General features: G+C 45.5%; 1 protein-coding gene across 1 annotated transcript in view; it reads right to left on the bottom strand.

Moving 5' to 3' along the window:
- The window catches only part of WDR25 (WD repeat domain 25), a 144207-nt gene that overhangs the window by 54554 nt on the left and 70163 nt on the right, over positions 1 to 19490 (bottom strand). The window contains exon 3 of the mRNA XM_027120577.1: positions 4950 to 5097. Coding sequence (XP_026976378.1) covers positions 4950 to 5097 — 148 coding nt within the window. The remainder of the gene's footprint in view (positions 1 to 4949; positions 5098 to 19490) is intronic.

The following is a 19490-nucleotide window of genomic DNA, read 5'->3' as shown; positions in this document are numbered from 1 at the left end:
ACTATGTAATAAGCAGAGAGCCTAACATCCACTTATTCATTCTGGCTTGATCCAGGCCAGGCAGGGTGCCAGGAACCAGGGCTACACGGCTCACAGCCTGGCCCACAGGGAGCGCCCAGCCGATTTGTCACTCCCCTTTTCCTTGGAGCATTCCTGTGATGGAGGCCCCAGTCATGATGCAAAAACAAGGGAGACACCAGAAGACACTTCTTGGAAAAGAAAAGTCATGATCATTCATGGGTCCAGTTCCAGTCGGTCACTCGGGCCCACGCACCATGACCCCCACGGAAAGACACAGGGACCCCAGAGCAGAAGGAGCCAGGCAGGGGCGGGGGCAGCAGGGCGCGGGAAGCGGGGTCTGAGTGAAGAGGACGCCCGCTCAAGTGAAAGGCACGTGCCGACCCATCACGAGGAGGAAGCTGCTACCCCGCTCAGGCCATTTTGTCACGGAGCAGCGGAGGACGTAGGAGAGGCTGGGAGACCCTGAAAGGCGGTCTTCCTGCTGGTCTGCCCCCAGACCCACACGTGGGATCAAGAGCGACACCAGGAAGCTGGCTCGGGGGGACCTCTGGGGGCTTTTGGAACTGAGCCACCAAAGCTGCCCCGTTTGGGGACGTGGTCCAGCCACTGCGGCCCTCCGGATGCTCAGAGGAACACGGCTATGATTTCCTACCTTCTGAAGGGCCTTGTGGGGCAGGGGCGGGGAAGGGAAGGGCAGCCTTTGCTGAGTGCTTGCCGTGCACCAGGCACTCTGGATACGTTATCCCAGCTGTTCCCCTCCATGACCCCAGCTGCTGGGCATTGCTACCCATCTCACAGATGCGGAAACGGAAGCAAAGGAAGCTTCCCCGAGGACGCCCGGCTTGGGTAGGTGGAAGAGCCGTGTCTCCACCCCATCCAAGTTCCTCCTACCACACGGGGCTGCCTCCAGCATCCGGGAGCTGGGACCGGGTGGCACGGCCTGGATGCCCCGGATGGGCTGGACACACGTCAGGAGAGCTGACTGGGCACAGGAAGGAGGACAGGGTGCCCTGCCCATCCAGGGCCCTGGAGGCTCCAGGGAAAGGACCATCTCCTTTGCAGCCAACAAATGCAAAGTTCAAGGCCTCGTGTGCCTCCCAGGCCTTAACAGCCAGTCTGGGGGCGATGGTCTAAGGGGTGGAATCTGCAAGAACCAGTACCACTTAAAACTGAACGAGCTCAAGCTCTTCGGGGGCTTTTGAGGAGACGGGCTGATGTGGTGTGCCGGACAGCTGACTCATAAAGCCGGCGGCACTCGGGGCCCTGGTGGAGTCGGAGACCAGCGCTCCCCGAGGCCGCCTCAGCCTGACGCGCCAGAGCCGTTTCGTTAGGAAGATTACAGACTGAAATGATAGCACCAGAAATAATTAACCTGTGAGCAGATTTTATTTAAGTGTTGATTCATGGTTGTTCTCTAAGCCAACAGCCCGTCAGAACTATGAATTAACGAGATAAAATGTTGCTGGCCCTCCATATTTCAGGCCGGGTATTGACGTTTTAGAATCCACAGATTTTTAACTGTATTGACTGAGGACACCAGGATAAATGGCCTTGGCGCCAAATTCCCATTAACGACAATGGGCACCGAGTGACTAATCCCCAGATCGCTGCGGTGAGAACGCCCTGCGCTGCTCTCTCCCGGCGGGGAGCTCTAATTAGATTGAAACGGACGGCCAAATCACTGAGGGCGGAAAGAGGCAAAGCAAGTGAGAAGGACGATCAGACTCGGTGACAAGACAGGACAGAAGTCAAACGAGGCCGAGAGCCACGGGGGCCGCACACAGCCCCCGCACGCCCTGGGCCAGGTGGGGTGCCGGAATGCGGCGTGGGCGTGCGTGCAGACCCCACTCCGGCGGCCCCTGATGGACCCACCCCCGCCTGGCAAGGGCCTCCTCAGCTCTGCCTCACGTGCACGCACGCTGAGCAGCTGCTCCGAGCCAGGCCTGGCCACGTGACAGAGACACAAAGACCACCTGGATGGGCCCCATCCTCAAGGAGCTCCCACACTAGCCATGGAGATGGACACAGAAACCAAACCTCTCAGTGGCAGAGGCCCCACCCAGGGGTTGGCGGCCTTCCCCAAGGGCAAGGCCAGACCCCTGGACCCTACGCACCAAGCAACAAAGGACATCCAGCACGCTGACCATGGTAGCCCCAGCCCAGGTCCTGTACAAGTAGCTGCTGAAGGAATGAGAGGGGGCCTTCAATAGGCAAACCGGGTGGTGAGCCCATTCCCAGCAGAGGGGTGGGGGGCAAAAGTGCCCCCTCACCTCCCCGGGGGGACGGCAAAGCCCTGAGGGCCCGGCCATGCTTCCCCTGTCCCACCCAACACACCACAGCTAGAGGAGCAGCTGGGACCGGGCCAGACAATGTTCCCTCCAGCGAGTTCTACCACCAGCTGGGCAGGGCTGCCACATCCCCTCCTGAAGCTCCCCACCCAGCCTCGGGTCACCCCCAGCCCGCTACAGCCACCAGGGAGGGCTGCCCAGGGTGCACATGGAGCCATGATTCTCTCCTGCTCCAAACTCAGCAATGGCCCCTACTGCCACCTGCTGCGGCAGTGCCTAACTGGCCAGGTGAGAGGACTCTCTTCGAACGTCTGAAAATATCAGAGCCCCCCCCCCCACTCACTCACTCACACACACACATACACACACACAATGGCAATGTCTGCTTAACATCTGTTGATTGAGAAGATAGATCATGACAAAGGGCCGCTAGGAATCCATTAATGTTATCAAATGAACTTGTATTTGATTAACACGACAGCATTACCAGCATGTGAGAAGCATCCCTTCTCCACTCTTGGGCAGGCAGTGCAGGTACCCATGGGTGCTCAGTGACACTGGACTGGGGAGCGGCATCTGGGGAATGCACACCCCACAGGCCAGGAAGCGCATGGAGCCCGAGCTCCCCTTCCTGCACCCCCAAACTCACTTCCCCCAGCTCCCTGCACCCCACACTTCCACACACACCACGTGGTTCATGTTCCTGAACTCCGTCCTCATTCCATCTGCTGAGAACCCACTTCCCTCCCCCTCCCCAGCCCCACTCCATCCTGATTCTCTGTCCCCCAGTTCCTGCCTCAGCTTGGGTCCCACTTCCTCCAGGAAGCCTTCCTTGATCTCCCAGGCTAGATGTCCTTGCGGTTCCTATATCTCTCTCCATCACTGTACCCTGGGACTCTCTGCAATTCTGTCTCCCCCAGTGGATGTGAGCTCCTCCAGGGTGGATCCTGGGACTTATTCACCTCTGTGTCTCCAATACCGAGCACGGCTTATTGGACACACAGGTAACAAAGTATAACAGTCAGGCAGCTGGCTTCGGAGCCTGGCAGACCTGTGTGCATCCTGGTTCAGCCACTTCCTGGTTGTGCCCCGTGCCTGTGTGTGACGAGGGGATTCCGGTGGTGCCAGTCTCAAAGGGTGAATGGGCCCTCACCCCACATGTTAAGCTGCAGAGGAATGCCTTGCACACAGCCGGTGCTCAGTGACAGTACCTACTGCTGGCACCAGCGACCCAACTGTCACCGTCACCCAGGGCACCAAACCCCCTAAGCCTCGACTCCCTCTCAGAGGGGCTCACAGGAAGAGCGTGGTCTTTGTTGCCAAAAAGAACACCGTACACTCAGCACTGTGTAAAGGGCCCAGGGTTTGCAGCTGCACGGACGTGGCTCCAAACCCCCACCTGCCCTGCACCACTGGAGGCCCTGAGCCAGTCACTCGGCCCTTGCAGCCTCAGTCTAGTCGCCTGTGAAATGGGGATAACAATGGCTGGCAGGATTGAAATGTGTGCAAAGCCTGTGGCACAGTACCAGCCGCCGACACAGCCAACAGCCTGGTCAACACCCCACTGACGGCACACGGGGCCCAGCCAAAGGAGCTGCATGGCCTCAAAAGGGTCGTCCCTCAGTGACCCAGCAAGAGAGGAGGACACTCCAGGTGAGCAACAAACCCGCTGCATCCAAGCTGCGGGGAGGAGCTGGGTGGCTGGACCCCGGAGTGATCACCCCCTGTTTGCCAGGCTCTGGGAGAGGCACGGACCCCAGGACCACCACAGCTGGGCCAGGCAGGCAGGGGCTGCCTGAGGGCTCGAGGGACGCCCCGGGCACTGGTGTGAACCCAGGCCTCCCCTCCTGGTGCTGGCAGCGATGCCCAGCAGAAAAGTGACCCAGGAGGAACCCAGGGAGGAAAAGGCAACGTGGGCGCTGAGGGCAGCCGGCCCGGGGGTCAGGGGCAAGGCTGGAACCCAGGTCTGCGCTCGCTGGCTCTGTTCTCGCCCGAAGCACAGACAGGCCCCCCGCTCCGGGGCTGTGGCGGGATTCGTGCTCAACGTGCCGGCTGCATCGGAATGCCGGGGAATGGAAAGTTCCTCCCACTGACTCCTCTCTCCTCCTCGCGCTGCTTGTTGAGAGCCCCCTTAGGATTTAGCCAGCGCGAATCCATCTCGCCCAAATGCCTTTTCAGTGTGGGCATGAAAGCAGAGCTCATTTGCTGGCTTTCCGTACGAGCTGGAATCATTCCTTACAGCCTTTCAGCGACAGTGAATTGACAGGAATTCTAAACTGATTCCAACCAAAGGACGCTGGGATGAAGCTAAATCTATCTCAGTACAAATCGCATGTCAGAAGTTGATTAAAAAGCCACCTCTGTCCAGCTCCACAGGTTGGGGCTGGGACAACCTTGGGACTCTGTCCTCCGGGCAGGTTGGCAGAGGTCCACTGTGAAGCCTACGGGCCAGTCTCGGTTTCAGGCAAACAGCCTGGAGGCAGGCTTGCCGAGTGTGAGTCTCCCCTCGTCCCGTCTGCCCCTGCCCTGAAACCGTCTGCAGCTGGCGGCTGCAGAATCCCCCTCCCAGAAACTCCCCAGTGAGAAAGGCGCCAACTCGGAGGAGGGGGCGCCTCGGGGTAATGAAACAGAGGAACACACCTGTTTCGAGGTCTGTTAGGTGCAGGGCGGAGTCGAAGCCACCACTGAGGATGCGCTGGCCACAGGGGGACCACCGGGCGGCCCGCACTGCCTCACTGTGCAGGGAGTAGGTCTGCAAGCAGCTTCCCGAGTCCACGGCGTTCCACACCTACAAGGCAAACACAGCGCCAGATGTCACAAGCGGGGGCCTGATTCTGGGGGCTCAGCTCAGCCCCTGTGCACGGGGAAAAGGCTCTCGCAGTGGAACTAGATTCCCAATATTTTACCATCAAAGCAACATCTAGATGTTAAACTTCTCTTCGTGGAAATGTAATAAGGCCTTGGGACTGGCAAGTCGAGGGGGAGACTTTCACAAAATTTTTTCTGGGGGTTAAGGGAGCTCACAAGGAAACAGCATGTCCTGTGTTCTGCCGCTCACCTGCCCCGCCCTTCACACCTGATTCACACCTGCTCACCACCAAAAAGTTCCAGCCCAGCCTCACCTGCACCTCTGACATGTGTCCTCCGAGACAGGACTTTCTGAGACCTGTAGTGGATGCCGCACCAGGCCAGGCTACCTGCACGGGTCCCGCTTTAAGACTAAGATCCAAAATAGAGTCTGCCACACCTGTGTTTGCAACCAGGCAGAGCAGATCTCTGCCCGAGGGGCAAGCTGGCCTTTTTTCTGGGAGAGGAAGTACTGCCCCTCACTCCCCCCTGCTTTCCCTGGGGAGCGAGGCTTGTGGCAGAAAGCCCTATGTATACTTAATGACCTCTGAAATGTGTTTTTAGGCCCTCAAGTATGGAACGGTACATTCCAAGGGCCAGGACCACTTGTGCATGAAAGGGCTGCGTTCGGCTTCCCACCAGCTCTCCCAGGAAACTCTGCCGACCACCACACACCCCAGGGAAAGGCCGGCAGGCGAGGAGCCCAACCAGGCTGGCCCAGGGCCTGGCACGCAGAGATGCTCAGCAGTGCTACTGTCCTCCCTTGGTGTCACTGCTGGAAGAAAGGGATGCTCTCACCTGCCATCCAAGGTGGGTCAGAGGACTGAACACAGAAGCAGGAAGGCACCCACAGGGCCTCCTGTGTGATGCTTCCAGCCTTGTGACTTGGCTGAAGCTTGGCCTCTTCAGGCCTCAGTCTCCTCGTCCATATAATGGGCATAAGAAGAGCCCCGTCCCAAGGGCAGTGGTGAGGAATGAGCGAGGGCTGGGCACACCGCACCGTAGCTGGAGCACAGCAGGAGCCACGGCGCCGGAGGCTGTGCTCCTTGAGGCATGTAGTGCATGCGGTTCTTAACAGCAGGATTCCCTGACCCTCTCTTATTTCCTTAATAAGAGTAAACCCAAAGCGTGCCCACACAGATCCACAAACTGGATGTGAGAGATAACCTCCCCTTTCAAGATGAGAAAATTCACCCCGCCACATCCTGAAGGTTCTCAAAATGCATAGGATGAGAGCTCTGAACGCGTATTTCCCGGGCATACGGAAATGTCTAAGATTAAGAAAACAAGAGGTCAAGGGTAGCCTTGAAAGAATGGTAAGACAGCTCAGTTCCTTTCTTCCTAATAAGGGGTCAACAGCTGGGGTTTCAGACTGAAAAGCAAAAAGTAGCAACATTTACATTTAGAATACGAACAGAGATAACAGAGGAAAGAGCCAGAACACTTCAAAGTGAAGTGAGAATTCATGGCAGAAACGCAGAGCACAGGGAATGCTGTTTTCTCAAAACGATGTGCAAGTATGACTTGAAAGGAAAAAATAAAGTAAAATGAATGAACTAGATCTACAGGGTTAACTTGGCTAAACAGTGAAAAGATAATATTGAATACATAAGACAAGCGCATATATGCAGTATGATGCCATCTAAGTTTTAAAAACACATGGAACACCACCTCACACCCAGCAGAATGGCTTCTATCAAAAAAAAAAAAAAAAAAAGAAGAAGATATGTGTTGGCAAGGAGGTGGAGAAATCAGAACCTTTGTACATTGTTAGTGGGAAGGCAAAATGGTCCAGCCACTAGAGAAAACAGCAGAGCAGAACCTCAAAACATTAAGCATAGACTTACAGTATGATCCAGCAATTCCACTTGTGTGTATGCGCTCAAAAAATTAAAACCAGGATCTCAAAGAGATATCTGTATCCCAATGTTCACGCATTAGTCACAACAGTGAAAATGTGGAAGCAACCCAAGTGTCCACTGATGGATAGATGGATAAACAAAATGTGATATATATATACATATATATATATGTATATATATATATACACACACAATGGAATATTACTGTCTTAAGAAGAAATGAAATTCTGACACAACCCACCACATGGATAAACCTTGAAGACAACACGCTAAGTGAAATAAGCCACTCACAAAATGACAGAAAGTATAATTCCACATATGTGGGGTCCCTAGAGTAGTCAAAATCATAGACGTAGAAAGTAGAACGGTGGTTACCAGGGGCTGCGGGGAGGGGGAAATGGAGACTTTAATGGGGACAGAGTTTCAGTTTTGCAAGATGAAGAGTTCTGCAGATGGATGGTGATGACGGCTGCACAACAATGTGAATGAATGTACTTAATGCCGCTGAACCTACACTTAAAAATGGCTACGCTGGTAAACCTTATGTGTATTTCACCACAATTTTAAAAACACACATGAAGCAAAACTCTATCATGTTTCTTTATGTACTTGTAGTCAGACTATAAAAAATATGCTTGGAGAGGGGAGAGGGAGAGGGGCAGGGTTGGGGGATGGGAGCTGTGAACACTACACTGTATTTCCCCCAAAGAGAGGCAAAGAGAGCGTGAGAGGGCTTCCCTGGTGGCACAGTGGTTGGGAGTCCGCCTGCCGATGCAGGGGACACGAGTTCGTGCCCCGGTCTGGGAAGATCCCACATGCCGCGGAGCGGCTGGGCCCGTGAGCCATGGCCGCTGAGCCTGCGCGTCCGGAGCCTGTGCTCCGCAACAGGACAGGCCACAGCAGTGAGAGGCCCGCGTACAGAAAAAAAAAAAAAAAAAAAAGAGCGTGAGAAAATGAATGTGCTCCAAAACAAATATGCCCAAATGTCCCCATCTATTAAAGTCATTCATTTAATCATTCATTCAGCAAACACTTCCTGGGTACCTGCTATCAGCTAGGTGTTGGGAAAGGAGGGGAAGGAGGTGGTGGGGGACGAGGAGGGGGTGGCTCATAACCCTAATCAAAGACGGAGGGAAAAAGAGACCTTAAACCCGGTGACACCAAGGCCGAAAGCAGCAACCAGAGAGGTCTGAGTTCCTGGCACGGCCTCCTAAATCAGCCGCGGAGACATGCTTAAGGACATCCATCAATCCGTAAATTATCCAGTAACTCCCCTCTGAAATGAAAAATGCATACTTGGCTCTCCTGGTTGATATAGACACAATGATAGCATCAGAATCAATGCACCCCAGTCAGCCACTTCTCAAAGTACCCAGCGTGAGGGAGAGAAGAATCTTTGCTAATCGCTCTCCCTAATTGAATTTAATGTTTGCTGTCAGGTTTTAAAGATTAATTCCCAAACACCGCGCAGCCGGAAGTGTGTACCTTTTTTCAATTAAGTAATTAGAGAGCCCAATCTGCCTTCATGGAATTAAGGAGTTAAGTCTTCTGTCACATGTGCTAAGATGACTTGCTGTATTAACTGGAGACATTCTACGTGTCCAACAAAAGTCAGGTTTAGAAAGAACATGACAAGTGAAATGTGGTGCAGGTGCACGTTCACTGCAGTTTCCGTGTTCTGCTTACTGAGACATGGCCCCACCAGGAGTTCCTAACAGTCTCTCAAGACCTATAGCTTTAGCGACGGGTCACCTTCTCTCTGCCTACCTGCCTGACTTTTGTTTTTTATTGGGTTGGCCAAAAGGTTTGTTCAGTTTTTTCCATAAGATGGCTGTAGTAGCACTTAGTTGTTTTTAACTTTATTCAAAACGATTTTGTTAGATTGTATGTGACAGCTGTCATATCAGCATGCATTTATAAAAAAGACTTATCGACACATGCACTCCAATGTTCACTGCAGCACTATTTACAATAGCCAGGTCATGGAAGCAACCTAAATGCCCATTGACAGACGAATGGATAAAGAAGATGTGGTACAATGGAATATTATTCAGCCATAAAAAGGAATGAAATTGGGTCATTTATAGAGACGTGGATGGACCTAGAGACTGTCATACAGAGTGAAGTAAGTCAGAAAGAGAAAAACAAATATCGTATATTAACACATATATGTGGAATCTAGAAAAACGGTACAGATGAACCGGTTTGCAAGGCAGAGACAGAGACACAGACATAGAGAACAAATGTATGGACACCAAGGAGGGAAAGGGGGGGTGGGATGAACTGGGAGATTGGGATTGACATATATACACTAATATGTATACAACAGATAACTGATGAGAACCTGCTGTATAGCACAGGGAACTCTACTTCACTTCGCTGTACAGTAGAAACTAACACAACATTGTAAAACAGCTATGCCCCAATAAAAATAAATAAATAAATAAATACATCAAAATTGGTGGATTTTTGTGTTGCCATTTTAATACTGAAGATGGAAGAAAGAAAGCAACATTTTCGGCATACTATGCTTTATTATTTTAAGAAAGGTAAAAATGCAACTGAAACACTAAAAAAGATTTGTGCGGTGTATGGAGATGATGCTCTGACTGATTGAACATGTCAAAAGTGGTTTGCAAAGTTTCATGCTGGAGATTTCTCGCTGGACGATGCTCCATGGTCAGGTAGACCAGTTGAAGTTGATACCAATCAAATCGAGACATTAATTGAGAACCACTCAGGAGATAGCTGACATACTCAAAGTACGCAACTCATGCGTTGACAATCATTCGCAACAGCTTGGTTATGTTCATCACTTTAATGTTTGGGTTCCACATAAGTTAAGTGAAAAAAACCTCCTTGACTGCATTTCCACATGTGATTCTCTACTTAAACATAACGAAAATGTTCCGTTTTTAAAACAAATTGTGATGGGCGATGAGAAGTGGATACTGTACAATGATGTGGAACAGAAGAGATCGTGGGGCAAGTGAAATGAACCACCACCAACCACACCAAAGGCCAGTCTTCATCGAAAGAAGGCGATGTTGTGTATATGGTGGGGTTAGAAGGGAGCCCTCTATCACGAGCTCCTTCCAGAAAACCAAACGATTAATTCCAACAAGTGCTGCTCCCAGTTAGACCAACTGAAAGCAGCACTTGACGAAAAGCATCCAGAATTAGTCAACAGAAAACACATAATCTTCCATCAGGATAACGCAAGACCACATGTTTTTTGATGACCAGGCAAAAACTGTTACCGCTTGGCTGGGAAGTTCTGATTCATCCGCCGTACTCACCAGATATTGCACCTTTGGATTTCCATTTATTTCAGTCTTTACAAAATTCTCTTAAGGGGAAAAATTTCAATTCCCTAGAAGACTGTAAAAGGCACCTGGAACAGTTCTTTGCTCAAAAAGATAAAAAGTTTTGGGAAGATGGAATTATGAAGTTGCCTAAAAAATGGCAGAAGGTAGTGGAACAAAAGGGTGAATATGTTGCTCAATAAAGTTCTTGGTGAAAATGAAAAATGTGTCTTTTATTTTTCCTTAAAAACCGAAGGCACTTTTTGGCCAACCCAATATTATAAAACAAATACAATCTCTGTAAAAAATACTCAAATTATACAAAAGTGCAAAAAGTAAAACCCCATAGGAATCAACAACAGGATGGCTGTTTCTCTGATTACATTGTAAATAAGTGTTCTGCAAAAAATTTTTCAAAACAAACAAACAAACAAAAAAAAACAGAAAAACACAAAGAAGAAAATAAGAGGCAGCTATCATCCCACTACCTGGAGATAATAGCTGTCACACTTCTGGGTGAATCTTTGCCTCCCGTTTGGCCCTGTCCTGCCAGCTCCTGCCTCACGGACCCGCCTAGTTCAGTCCCAGCTCATGGACTCCTGTTTATCCTCGACAGTCTCTGCTGTCCCAGGATATCATTCTAGAGACTGCTGTCAGGCTTGCACAGCTTAGCACAAGCCTGTGCAGCCAGTGCCCAAGCCTTCATCAGGCCATTTACCTGCAAAAGTTTTGGGAATCCTTCAGGGCGTGTGTGTATTCAAGGGCTGGAATTGCGTTGAATCCACAGACCAATTTGGGGAGATGTCCTAACAATATTGAGTCTTCTGATGCATGAACAGGATATATCTCTCTTTTTATCAATATTTAGGTCTTTAATTTCTCTAAGCAATGGTTTATAGTTTTTTGATAGAAAATCTTGCACAACTTTTGTCAAATGTATCCCTATTTTTTTCATGTTGTGATGACATTGTAAATAGTATTTAAAATTTTTAAATTTCAGGTTCTTTTCTAATGTAGAAATACAATTAATTTTCTATATTGACCTTGAATTCGGCAAACTTGCTGAACTATTAGTTCTAAAGGGTTTTTTTTTGTAGATTCAGAAGAGTTTTCTACATAGACAATCACATATGTGAACAAAAAGAAGTTCACTTCCTCCTTTCCAATCCAGATACCTTTTATTTCTTTTTCTTGCCTTATTGCACAGGCTATAATCCCCAGAACAATGCTGAATAGACACGGTGTGAGTGAACACCCCTGCCTTGTTCCTGACCTCATGGGGAAAGCAGTCAGTCTTTTACACAGTTAAGTAAGATGCTAGAGGTTATGTTTTCATAAATGCTCCTTAACAGTTTGAGAAAATTATCTTCTATTTCCAGTTTGCTGAAACTTTTTATCAGGAATGAAAGCTGGATATTGTCAAAAGCTCTTTCTATATCTCTTGAGATGATCATCATATGGTTCTTCTTTTATAGTTCATCAATAGGTTGTATGATATTAATTGATTTTCAAATATTAAGCTAAACTTGAATTCCTGGGACAGATCCTACTTAGTCATGACATATAAATAAATAAATAAATAAATAAATAAATAAATGTTGGATTGATTTGCTAAATCTTATTTCTTCTCTTGGTTTGGTACCACAGTAATGGTGGCCTCACAGAACAAGTTGGGAAGTGCTTCCTCCTCTTTGATTTTCTGGAGGAGTTTGAAAAGAATTGTGTATTAATTTTCTAGGGCTGCCATAACAAAATACCACAAACTGGCTGGTTTAAACAATAGATATGTATTGTCTCGTGGTTCTGGAAGTCAAAAGTCAGAAATCAAGGCAGGATTGGTTCCTTCTGAGGGCTGTGAGGGAAGGATCTGTTCCAGGCCTCTCTTCTTGACTTGTAGATGGCTGTCTTCACGCTCACATGGTGTTCTCCTTCTATGCCTGTCTGTCTTCATATATCCCCTTTTTATGAAAACATAGGGACTTCCCTGGTGGTGCAGTGGTTAAGAATCCACCTGTCAATGCAGGGGACACGGGTTCAAGCCCTGGTCTGGGAAGATCCCGCATGCCAGAGAGCAGCTAAGCCCATGCGTCACAACTGCTGAGCATGCATTATAGAGCCCAAGAGCCACAACTACTGAAGCCCGCATACCTGGAGCTTGTGCTCTGCAAGAGGAGAAGCCACTGCAATGAGAAGCCTGCTCACTACAACGAAGAGTGGTGAGCAGTCTTCTGCTCACCTGCTCACCACAACTAGAGAAAACCCACACACAGCAACGAAGACCCAATGCAGCCAAAAATAAATAAATAAATTTTAAAAAAAGAAAAGAAAATGAAAGTCATACTGGATTAGGGTCCAGCCTAAAGACTTCATTTTAACTTGAATATCTCTATAAAGATCCCATCTCCAGGGCTTCCCTAGTGGCACAGTGGTTGAGAGTCCACCTGCCGATGCAGGGGACATGGGTTCGTGCCCCGGTCCGGGAAGATCCCACGCGCCGCAGAGCAGCTGGGCCTGTGAGCCATGGCCGCTGAGCCTGTGCATCTGGAGCCTGTGCTCCGCAGCGGGAGAGGCCGCAGAGGTGAGAGGCCCGCGTACCGCAAAAAAAAAAAAAATCCCATCTCCAAATAAAGACATATTCTGAGGCATTGGAGGTTAGGACTTAGAAATACAAATTTTGAGAGAGACACAATTCAACCCATAACAAATTGGTCCTATTTCTTACTTAAATGTTCGGTAAAATTCACTAGTGAAGTTTTGGGGCATGGAGTTTTCTTTATGGGAAGGCTTTTAACTATGAATTCAATTTCTTTAATAGAGACAAGGCTTTGGAGTTATCTAATTTTGTCAGTGAGCTTTTATTGCTTGAGTCTCTCAAGGGATTTATCCAGGTCATCTAAGTTGTAGAATTCATTGACAGAAAGTTGATCATAATATTACCTTAGTACTCTCTTAATATCTTTAGAATTTGTAATTAAGTCACTTCTCTTATTCCTAATATTGGTAACTTGTATGTTTTCTCTTTATTCCTGATGAGTGGCTAAAGGTTTATCACTTTCACTGATCTCAAAGAACCAGCTTTTGGCACCACTGACTTTTCTCTACTGTTTATCTGTTTTCTCTTTCAATTATTTCTGCTTTGTCTTTATTTCCTCTCTTTTGCTTACTTTGGGTTGTATTTGCTTTTCTTTCTTTTGTATGTAAAGTGGAAGCTAAGATCATTGATTTGAAATTTTCTTCTTTAATATAGGCATTAATGCTATAAATTACCATCTGAGAACTACTCTAGCTACATTCCACAAAATTTTATATGTTGTGTTTTCATTTGCATTTGGTTCAAAATACTTTCTAATATCCCTATCAGTTTCTCCCTGAACCCAGAGGTTAATTACAAGTGTGCTGTCTAGTTTCCAAATATTTGGGATATCTGTCATTGATTTTTAATTTAATCTTATCACCATTAGAGAATATACTTTGAATAATTTCAATCCTTTTAAATTTACTGAGCCTTGTTTTATGGCCTAGAATATGGTCTATCTTGGTAAACATTCCATGTACACTTGAAAAGAATGTGTGTTCTGCTGTTGTTACATGGAGTGTTCTATCAATGCCAATTAGGCCAAGTTGGTGATAGTGTTGTTCAAGTCTTCTACACCTTTACTGATTTTCTGTCTACTTGATCTATTGATTATCGAAAAAATGGTGTTGAAAGCTCCAACTATAATTGTATATATGATTATTTCTCCATGCAGTTCTATCAGCTTTGCCTCATGTATTTTAAAGCTCTCTTATTAGATGTATACATATTTATGCCCTTAATGTTTATGTGCCCAAAGTTAAGTATCTAGTGTTATGTCCTTTGATGAATTGACCCCTTTCTCATTATAAGATGTCTCTCTTTATCCCTGCTAATATTCTTTGCTCTGAAATCTACTTTGTCTAATATTAATATGGCCACTCTTTTTTTTAATTACTATTAGTATGGTATATCTTCTTCCATCCTTTTACATTTAACCTTTGGTGTCTTTTCATTTAAGGTTTCTTGCGGGTATTGTATAATTGGGTCTTGCCTTTTTATCCAATCTAACAAACTTTGTCTTTTTTTTTTTTTAATTTATTTATTTTGGCTGTGTTGGGTCTTCATTGCTGCACACAGGCTTTTCTCTAGTTGTGGCAAGAGGGGCTACTCTTCGTTGCAGTGCACAGGCTTCTCGTTGCGGTTGCTTCTCTTGTTGCGGAGCATGGGCTCTAGGCACGTGGGCTTCAGTAGTTGTGGCGTGCAGGCTTCAGTAGTTGTGGCTCGCGGGCTTTAGAGAGCAGGTTCAGTAGTTGTGGCACAGGCTTCCCAGACCAGCGATCAAACCCATGTCCCCTGCATTGGCAGGTGGATTCTTAACCACTGCACCACCGGGGAAGTCCTCAAACTTTGCCTTTTAAATGGGTATTTAGGCCATTTTATCCACTACTGATATGGTTTGGGCTTAAATTTGCTATTTGTTTTCCATTTATCTCGATTGTTCCCTCTTTCCTAATTTTTTTTTGGCCTTCTTTTGGATTGAGTATCTTTTGTTACTTCATTTTATCTCCCATTGTTAGATTACTAACCATAAATCTTGGTTTTGTTTTATTACTATTTGCTTTAAGACTTACAGCATACATTTGTAATTTATCACAGTCTACCTTCAAGTAATATTAGCACTTGCCTTAAGAATCATAAGAATCATAATAACAATATACACCATTCCTCCTATCTCAGCTTTTATGCATGTTATCATATATTTTACACCTACATATGTTATAAACTCCACAAAACATTGTTATTATTTTTACTTTAAACATAAATCATCATTTAAAGTGATTTTTTAATAAAAAAAAATATTTACATTTACCCACATAGTCACCATTTCTGGTGCTCATCATTTCTCTGTGAAGATGTAATTTCTATCTGGCATCACCTTCTTTCTGTTTCAAGAACTTTAACATTTCCTTTAGTGCAGGTCTGCTGGAAATGAATTGCTTCAACTTTTAAATGTCTGAAACAGTATTTTGCCTTTGTTTTAAAAAGATGTTTTGCTGGGTTTTGAATTTTGGGTTAACAGTGGTCTGTTTGTTTTCTCTTGGTACTTTAAGTATGCTATTCCACTGGCATCATTTCCAATAAGAGGTCTGTTGCCATTTTTATCTTTGTTCCTCTGTATGTAACTTGTCTTTTTCTCCCTCTCTGGCTGCATTTAAGATTTTTATCTTTATCATTAATTATAAGAAATTCCATTATGATGTACCTTGGTAAAGTTTTTCCTCATGTTTCTTGTGCTTGGGGTTCACTGAGGTTCTTGGATATATGAGTTTCTAATTTTCATCAAATTTGGAAAACTTTCAGCCATTCTTTCTTTTATTTAAAATTTTTTTCTTTCTATTTATTTATTTGTTTTTAATTTTTGTCTGTGATGGGTCTTCGTTGCTGCATGCAGGCTTTCTCTAGTTGCTGTGAGCAGAGGCTACTCTTTGTTGCGGTATGTGGGCTTCTCATTGCAGTGGCTTCTCTTGTTGTGGAGCACAGACTCTAGGCGTGCGGGCTCAGTAGTTGTGGCTTGTGGGCTCTAAAGCGCAGGCTCAGTAGTTGTGGTGCACAGGCTTAGTTGCTCCATGGCATGTGGGATCTTCCCGGAACAGGGCTTGAACCCGTGTCCCCTGCATTGGCAGGTGGATTCTTAACCACTGCGCCACCAGGGAAGCCCTCAGCCTTTATTTCTTTAAATAACTTTTTCTGTTCTCTCTTCCTCTGAAGACTCCAATTTCATGTATATTGGGTAAGCTTGAAGTTATCTCACAGTTCACTGGTGCTCTGTTTATTTTTTTTCCCAAGCTTTTTACTCTCTGTGCTGCATTTTAGATAGTTTCTATAACTATGTCTTCAAATTTGCTAACCTTTTCTTTTACAGTTTATGATCTGCAATTAATTCCATCTAGTGTAGTTTTCATCCAAAACATTTTTTTTTCACCTCTAGAGTTCGATTTGGACCTTTCTTCTGTCTTCCATGTCTCTCCTTATTGTGTTCATACTTTTCTCCACCTCTGTGTATATATAAGGCATATTTATAACAGCTGGTATAACGTTATTTACTAATTGTATCATCTTGCCATTTCTAGGTATGTTTCTATTTATTGATTTTTCTTCTCATCATGGTTCAGATTTTTCTTCTTCTTTCACATGCCTTTGTAATCTTTGTTTGGAAGCAAGACCCAGTGAATTTTACTTTAGTGGATTTTTTTTTTTTTTTTTTTTTTTGTATTCCTATAATAGTCTTGAGGTTTGTTCTGGGACACAATTAAATTACTTGGAAACAGTTCACTTCTCGCCAGGATAGTCTCTAAGCTTTGATAGGAGGAAAAAGAGCAGCATTTATCTAGGGCTGTTTTACTCCATTCCTGAGGCAATACCCTTGTGAATTACAAGGATTTCCCACTCTGGCTTATGGGAATATGATGTATTCTTGGTCCTGTGAGCTCTGGGGATTGTTCATCCTGTTCCTTTCAAGTGGCTCTTTCCCCACCTTGGGGAGTTTCCTCCTACACGTGTGCTGATCAGTATTTCACTGAAGACTTTGAGGGAACCTCCTGTAGGCTCTGGAGCTCTCTCTCTCTCTGGGCAGCTCTCTAGTCTCTGGTTCTCTATTCTGAGAACCAGAACTCTAGAGAGAACTCTGAGAACTCTAGCTGCCTTGCCCTTCCTGGATTCCAGGAAGATCACTGGGACCCATCTGGGTTTCTCCTCCCTGTGCTATAGTCCAGAAACTCTCATCGGGCTGTAAGCTGCAACAATCTCAGGGCTCATCCCATTTTGTTTCCCCTCTCTCAGGGATCACTGTCTACACTACCTGGTGTTCAGTGCCTGAAAACCACTGTTCCTTATATTTTACCTGTTTCTTTTAATTATTTAAGATTGAAGCATAAATCTGGTCCCTATTACTCCATCTTAGCCGAAAGCATAAATCCCCATAAGTTATTTAGAAGTATGTGATTTAACCGTCAAATGTTTATGGAGTTTTTCTTATTTTTCAGTATCTTATTATTATTTATTATTAATTTAATTCCACTGTGATCAAAGACTAGGCTTTCTATTGTTTAAACCCTCTTTTAATATTTATTTATTTACATTTATTTAGTCTGTGCCGGGTCTTAGTTGTGGCACACAGGATTTTCACTGCAGCATGTTTTAGTTGCAGCATGCAGACTCTTAGTTGCAGCATGCATGTGGGATCTAGTTCCCCGACCAGGGATTGAACCCGGGTCCCCTGCATTTGGAGCATGGATTCTTACCCACTGGACCACCAGGGAAGTCTCTAGCTTTTTTAAATGTATTGATATTTGCTTTATGTCCTAGCACATGGCCTACCTTAGAGAAGTACTATTTGAATTTGAAAAGCATCTGTACCCAGCATTGTTATGTATAGTGTTCCATAAATGTCAGTTTAGTTAAGGTAGTTGATAATGTTATAGAGATCTTCCATCTTTATTGATGTGTCTAGTTGTTCTATCAACTACTTAGAGAAGAGTGTTAATATCTCCAATTATGACTATGGATTTGTTTATTCTCCCTTTAATTCTATGAAAACTTTTTCATTTATTTTGAAGCTCTGTTTTTAGGTACACAGATTGTTACGTCTTCCTGATGAATTAATCATTTTATCACTATGAAAAGTCCCTCTTATCTCTGGTAATACTCTTTGTCTTGAAGTCTATTTTATTGGTTAGTATTATAATACTTCCAGTCTTCTTACGCTTACTATTTGGATGATATCCCTTTATTCCACCTATTTACTTTTAGCTTATTTGTTTCTCTTTTACTTGAAGTGCACCTCTTGTCAACAGCATATAATTTAGTCTTGCTTTTGTATCCATTCTGACAATCTCTTTTTTTTTTTTTTTTTGTGGCCTCTCCCGTTGTGGAGCACAGGCTCCGGACGCACAGGCTTAGCGGCCATGACTCACGGGCCCAGTCGCTCCGCGGCATGTGGGATCTTCCCGGACCAGGGCACGAACCCGTGTCCCCTGCATCGGCAGGCGGACTCTCAACCACTGCGCCACCAGGGAAGCCCTGACAATCTCTTTTGATTGTAGTGTTTAGTCCATGTACATTTAATGTAATTGTTGATATGAGCAGATTTACATCTACCATTTTGCTATTAGTTTTCTGTTTTACCTCTGTTTTATTCCTCCTTTCCCCCTTTACTGCCTTCTTTTGAAATACCTATTTTTAGAATTCCATTTTATCTATTGGCTTCTTAGCTATGCCTCTTAACCTTTTTTAAGTGGTTGCTCTAGGGATTATAATATAAATGCTTAATATTTTATTTTTTTCATCTTTATTGGAGTATAAGTGCTTTACAATTAGTTTCTGCTGTATAACAAAGTGAATCAGCTATATGTATACATATATCCCCATATCCCCTCCCTCTTGAGCCTCCCTCCCACCCTCCCTATCCCACCACTCTAGGTCATCGCAAAGCACCAAGCTGACCTCCCTGTGCTATGCGGCTGCTTCCCACTGCCTATTTTACATTTGGTAGTGTATACATGTCAATGCTACTCTCTCACTTCATCCCAGCTTCCTGTGCCCCCCGTGTCCTCAAGTCCATTCTCTACGTCTGAGTCTTTATTCCTACCCTGCGACTAGGCTCTTCAGTACCATTTTTTTAGATTTCATATATGTGCGTTAGCATACAGTATTTGTTTTTCTCTTTCTGACTTACTTCACTCTGTATGATAGACTCTAGGTCCATCCACCTCACTACAAATAACTCAATTTCATTCTTTCTACGGCTGAGTAACATTCCATTGTATATATGTCATGCTTAATATTTTAGTCTTCTTATAGTAAATTGTACCAGTTTACATAAAATATAAGAAGCTTGCAACCATAAATGTCTTCTCCAACCCCCATTCTTTACACTATAGTTGTCATATGTATTCCACCCATATATGTTATAAACCCCACAATGCAATGTGGAAATGTTTGCTTTAAATAGTCATATGTATTCTTTTAATTTAAGAGGAAAAAATAGTCTTTTATATCTTCCCACATATTTGCCATTGACAGCCACTTCAATCCTTCCTAAAGATATGAGTTCCTATCTGGTATCATATTCCTCCATCCTAAAGAACGTCCT

This window comes from Aethalodelphis obliquidens, unplaced genomic scaffold (genome assembly GCF_003676395.1).
Source record: "Aethalodelphis obliquidens isolate GAN/ISIS:26980383/991018 unplaced genomic scaffold, ASM367639v1 scaffold21, whole genome shotgun sequence".
NCBI lineage: Eukaryota > Metazoa > Chordata > Mammalia > Artiodactyla > Delphinidae > Aethalodelphis > Aethalodelphis obliquidens.
Note: the sequence above shows the minus strand (reverse complement) of the source record. Positions and strands in the feature narration are given on the sequence as shown.